This window comes from Solea senegalensis, linkage group LG15 (genome assembly GCF_019176455.1).
Source record: "Solea senegalensis isolate Sse05_10M linkage group LG15, IFAPA_SoseM_1, whole genome shotgun sequence".
Classification (NCBI taxonomy): domain Eukaryota; kingdom Metazoa; phylum Chordata; class Actinopteri; order Pleuronectiformes; family Soleidae; genus Solea; species Solea senegalensis.
This window is the reverse complement of record NC_058035.1, coordinates 14,919,771-14,925,406: the sequence shown is the minus strand read 5'-3', so window position 1 is coordinate 14,925,406 and position 5,636 is coordinate 14,919,771. Positions and strand designations below refer to the sequence as shown.

Below are 5,636 nucleotides of genomic sequence, written 5' to 3'. Positions count from 1 at the left end.
TGTTTACCTTAAGAATAAATCATTAAAACAACTCTTGTGGCTCCGTTGTGATCTGTTTAGAGAGGCACAAGAAGCAACTGATGAGGTTAGTTATTACATTTTATGTTATATTTTTGGTCATTATTTTTTTAACACACATTCTCCTGTCTCTGACAAACACTGAGCACATTCTAACTGCAAGAATCACACAGGAAACAGAAGGAGTCTCATTTCTCATCAGTCTTGAACATTTTGACTGCAGGAAATTATGATGAATCTGCTTTGTTATTATTCTAATAAAGAAAAGCTATGTGTAAAACTGTAAGCACTGACTTTACCAGTGAGAATAAAAACTATTGATTAATTGTAGCATTTTATGAGAATACTTTACTGTAAATAGTAAATAGTTTAGAGAAAAGTGTTCACACTGAGAAGCCTGATCAGCACGAATGTCATGGATTTCAGTGACCTTACTACAGTATCACAATGATGTCATTATCACATGACAGTCCTGAGTGTATAAGCCTGTAACTTTTTGTATGTGGGAATAAATCCACATGAGAGGGGGGATATGTAGTAAGAAAATGATGTCAGGGAAAGGTCAGAGGTCTTGGAACCAGCGACATATGTGCTCTGAAGAACAGAATTCTGGCGTCAGTGTTTTGAACATTAGTTGAACTGTGAGACTATTAGAGGAAACAAACTAAACTGTTGTCAGTGAACAGTGCCAATGTTTAAGGGTACAATGACCTTTCCCAAATCACTGTGTTTACCAATAGGAGGTTTCAGTGAGTTTGGCTGCCAGGAAATTGTTTGTGATATTAGCAGAAATAACGAGGACTAATAAGTCATTCTGACCCAAGCACTCACTCACAGCGTGTGTATGCTCATGTGTTCATTACATGATAACTGGTTGGAATCTCTGCTCAGGGGAGGCTGAGCTGACTTGGGCTCCACTGCTATAACATGTAACTTAGGCTGTACATTCTTCATCTGTCTTTGCTGTCAATTTTCACGAACAGCGCTGCATCAAGGTAAGAGAGCATCCTCTTATTTTAAGTGAAGCAGCACAATATGACCGTGAAGACAGATGTGAAGTTGACTTTATTTGGCTTTGACCTTTCCCTACATCATCCAGCCATCTCTACGTGTTAAATGCAAAGAAAAGAATTCCAGAATCTGAAACAAACAGCAATGAAAATATATTTCTACTGTGAACATAAACAAAAATGTGCTTATAACAGCAAGAAGACCCAGGTTCGAGCCCCAGTTGGAACAAGGTTCTTTCTGCATGGAGTTTGCATGTTCTCCCCGTGTGTGCCTGGTTTTTCTCCAGCTTCCTCCCACAGTCCAAAAACATGCAATATGGGGATTAGTTAAATTGGTCACTCTAAATTTGCCGTAGGTGTGAATGTGAGAGTGAAAGTTTGTTTTTCTCTATTGGAGCATGTCCACCGGCTCTACTCGCCACGCCACGGTTTAAGTAGCGTTACCACTGGCATAGGCGAGGTTCCAAGCGTGCTCAAGTAAGTACTATGCGATGATTGGTCAGGCTGCCGGCCGCTGACTGGCCAGAGTCCCGTCACAGGAAGAGACGTCCCACATAGAAATCAAGCCGAACAGCGCCGAACTGTAGGTCACTTAAAACTACTTAACACTCCTAAAAACGCGTGTTAATCTCCAACAACTACCAGGGAAACTTCTATATTTAACAGGAGTCTTTTAAGGTGGAGTGGTGTATTTAGGGACAGCGCCGCTGATCGCGAGCGGCATCATAGACCGCTGTAGTCTGTGGAGTAGGAGGCTGTACTCCGGAGACGTGTGGACAGAAATCAAGCCGAACAGTGCCGAATTGTAGATAAACTACTTAACAATCCTAAAAACGTGGGTTAATCTCCAACAACTACAGAAGTCTGGTGTAAAGTCACTTGTGACTCGTGTGTGTGTGTATGTGTCTCGCGTATAACAGGAAGTCACCGCAGTTTCACTCAGCCATGCAATGATGACCCCGCCCACGTTAAGTAAGTACTTTTTTGTAGTGGAGATGCAACCTAACCCGTGCCGTGTGGTGTGTGTGTGTGTTAACTAATTAAAGTGCCACTTCACCCTTTTTTCTAATTTACAGAAGCAAATGTGTTATTCGATGATCAAACAGTGGATCTGCGATTCTTTACATGTCACATTCCTACAACAGAGGAAGTTGGGATTGAAAAACAGTATATTAAATTGACAAAAAGCCGACGTCAAAGTTCCTTCATAGAAAATAAAACACGTACACAGCCCTATACTGTGTTTCTGTCGAGTTTTATGAGTAAAAGGTCTGGGAAAATAAATAAAAACAGATAAATGGGTGAAATGTTAAGTTTAACCAGTGATACATTTTCAGTTTCAGTCAGAACAGAGTAAAGCTGCATTGTAACATCTGCTGCTGCTGTTTCCAGATGTTTTAGCTCACTCCTCTCACCCTCACCACCAGTGCATTTCCAACAATGACCAACAGGAGGAGCCAGATGTTTAAAAATACGGGTTTATTTTTTTCTTAAGCTGCAACATGAGAAACATTTTCTTAACATGTAACTTCAAATATGGAAGAGCAGACAAACATTGTGCTTGTAAACAAACAGGCTGTTATGAACTTTCAATAAAAAAAGCATCAAAAGGCCACAAAAACACAAAAAGAACAGGCTGATGGGGAATCTAATCTCCTCATTCATTTTGTATTAAAACAAAACTACTTCTGGTACAAATATTATCCTACATGAGAGTAGGTTTACATTTAAAGTCATAACTGTATTTCATCAGGAAGATGCAGTAACAAAAGAAACAAGGCCTGAATAATGTGACCTCCGTTTAAAATAACAGGGGTTTTTTCTTCTTCAAATGAAAGAAACTTCACTTAAAAACAACAGGAAAGCCTACAAACAATCGCTAACAAAAATAAGAATTATATACAGAGAAGGTTACCATCGAGTTAAGTGGCCCAGATTATTTGTTTCAACCTCGCCTTTAGATTCAGTGCATTCTTAACACTCACTGAGATTCTGATCGACTTGTTATGCAGGATGTTTTCAGATGCTCTGCGTTAATACTGAAAGAGTCGGGAGGGAGCAAAGCGGTTTTTTTGGACCTCCCTGCAAAGTTCCTCGGTTTTCCCACACGTCTTTTGTGTCATTTGGTTTAAATGGAGTTAGAAGCCGTGGCATTGCACTGCTCACGCTTAAAAGAGGGAGTTCAATTTATAACAGTCGACCGCAGACGAGCCCAACACCTGCGTCACAGAGCCTCACATGTACAAATGTGTTTAAGACTAATGACGTGTTTAACCACCGCGATACAATCCAACCCTTTTATTTTGACTATGATTGTGTGCAAAAGAACGTTTTTATGTATGAATGAGGATTCTGTGACGGTGCTCATGCTCGTCTACAGTCACTGTTCGGGCCTCATGGCTTGGCAGGAGTCTGATATCTGGCACAATTTGAAATACACTAAAAGACTTTCTCCACGAGGAGACCACTCCACTACTTTTTACTTTTTTTACACATTTGGTTTGAACTCAGAGAAAAACAATCTATTTGATCAGTAGCATTAATAAAAAAAAAAGACACAAGCTGTTGTGTTTACAGGAAATAAAAACAAAAACATTCAGTAACATTTTCAGCTCATTTTGTTGCCGTGGTGATGAGACCAGACCAGACGAATCTCCACAGCCACAGGCCGAGCTTCTCTGGTCTTCGGCCACGCTGCCTCCGCTCAGTCAGAGAGTTGTTGCACAGTTAGTCCAGATGTTGACAGGTTTCTCCCTGGAGGGCGAGACGTGGTCTACTCTACTTCTGCTGCAGGGTTTAGATTATGGCCCGGAAAGCAAAGGACACTGCAGCGCCCAGCGCCAAACCCAGGGACAGGAAGAAGGCCATGATGGCTCCTGCTGTCTCTGCTTCATGCTGAGCCACCTTCCTGTTGAGACACAACAAAGGGGTTAGTCATTTAATTAAATGATGTCTGTATTGAAGATCAACTGCGTGTCCCTTGACATTATGAAACGTGTCCAACTTTTAAATATGATCAAATGCCATTGGTCAAATAGTTTCTCAGTGTTTTCTTTTCACCCTTTACATTCCTGCTCTGCACATAATCTCGACTTCTCACGAACACGGTCGTCCAGTATTGAAATGCTGCACATTTGATTTGTGCAGCTCTAAACAACTGCCTGACATAGGCCTGCATGCTCAATCACACCTGTTCCTGCTGTTTACTGGATGCTGTCTGGACAAGATTTACACATAACTAACCAAAATATAATAAATTACTAGAGCTGAAACGATTACTCGATTCTTAATTTCATTTCATTTGAAGCTTTTTTCATGATTAAAACAAGATCTCTGATTGTTTCAGCTTCTTAAATGTGAATCTTTTCTGGTTTCTTTGCTCTACGTAACAAAGAAATAATTAAAAACTGAATAATTTTGACCTCCTTGCAAATGTATTAGTGACTTTTCCAGTTTGTACTCACTGTATGGGGAGGGGGGCGAAAGAAGGAAGGAGGAAAAAACTGTATATGATGTGAATATATATATATATATATATATATATATATATATATATACACACACATATATATATACATACATATATATATACATATATATACATACATATATATACACATTCTGCTTTTTTTCCCCTCAATAAATAATTTTTTGGTATTTGTTTTGGTTTGTGGACAAAAACAAGACATTTGAGAATGTCATAATTTCCACATTTGACAAACACTGATCAATATTTTTCGTTATTTTCTGACATTTTATGGACCAAACGATTACTCGATTATTAAAATAATCGTTAGCTGCAACTCTAAATACTTTTCTAAAGATTTATTTAGGACTGTTTGAGCATGGGAACAGCAGACACTCACTCATTAAGAACAAGTCTGCCAGCAGGGAAAAAGGAAAATATGAAACATTTTAGCCTAAAAAATTCTATCATTATCTTAAGAACATTTTCCCACGTCCAATGGCCATGGAGAAAATAATCAGCATTTGTAGCTTTCAGGAACACAGGAGATGCTGTTCTACTGCTGCTGTGTTTGATACATTGGTGTCACTTTGTTGTTTTAAAATCCCTTGTTCAGATTCACCAGTCACAAAATAACACAGGTGAACGTACAGATGGATGCAGCAGTGGATTCACAACTCCTGTGTGCCACGTAAAATCACTGCTTTTCTTTATGGACTTTGGTGTGGGAGAGTGAGTGACTTACAGTGAGATGATTTTGAAATTTGACTGAAGCAGGTGTACATTTTATGAGGCGAGTGTTTTGTTTAGAGGCGAGAAACTCTGCGTGTGCGTGTGTGCGTGTGTGTGTGTCATTTACTTGGGTCCAAAACACATGCAGAGGCTGGCCAGGTATCCGTTGGAGAAGGAGAAGAAGATCATGAAGATGATGTACCAGGCGTCGTGGCCAAACAGCACAGGGAGGTAGTGACGAGGCATGACGTTACACAGCATGAAGAGGGGGATGAAGATGACGCGCAGAACCACCAGGACGGGAAGCCACATACTGTCTTTGCCCGGCTGCAGAGAGAGACGGAGAGAAACAAAGAGAAGAGAATGAAAAACGTCAGGGGGGGCTGATCTGTGAAACTAAGGTCTATTTA

At 40.1% G+C, this 5,636-nt stretch overlaps 1 protein-coding gene across 3 annotated transcripts in view; it reads right to left on the bottom strand.

The window, feature by feature from the left end:
• Window positions 1-2,492: 2,492 nt before the first annotated feature.
• Window positions 2,493-5,636, bottom strand: part of LOC122781996 (equilibrative nucleoside transporter 1-like) — a 35,467-nt gene continuing 32,323 nt past the window's right edge. For all 3 annotated transcript variants that reach the window (XM_044046158.1, XM_044046156.1, XM_044046157.1), the window contains exons 12-13: window positions 5,354-5,553; window positions 2,493-3,936 (exon numbers count right to left, since the gene is read on the bottom strand). In XM_044046158.1, the coding sequence (XP_043902093.1) occupies window positions 3,825-3,936; window positions 5,354-5,553 (312 nt within the window). In that variant the 3' untranslated portion in view covers window positions 2,493-3,824. The remainder of the gene's footprint in view (window positions 3,937-5,353; window positions 5,554-5,636) is intronic.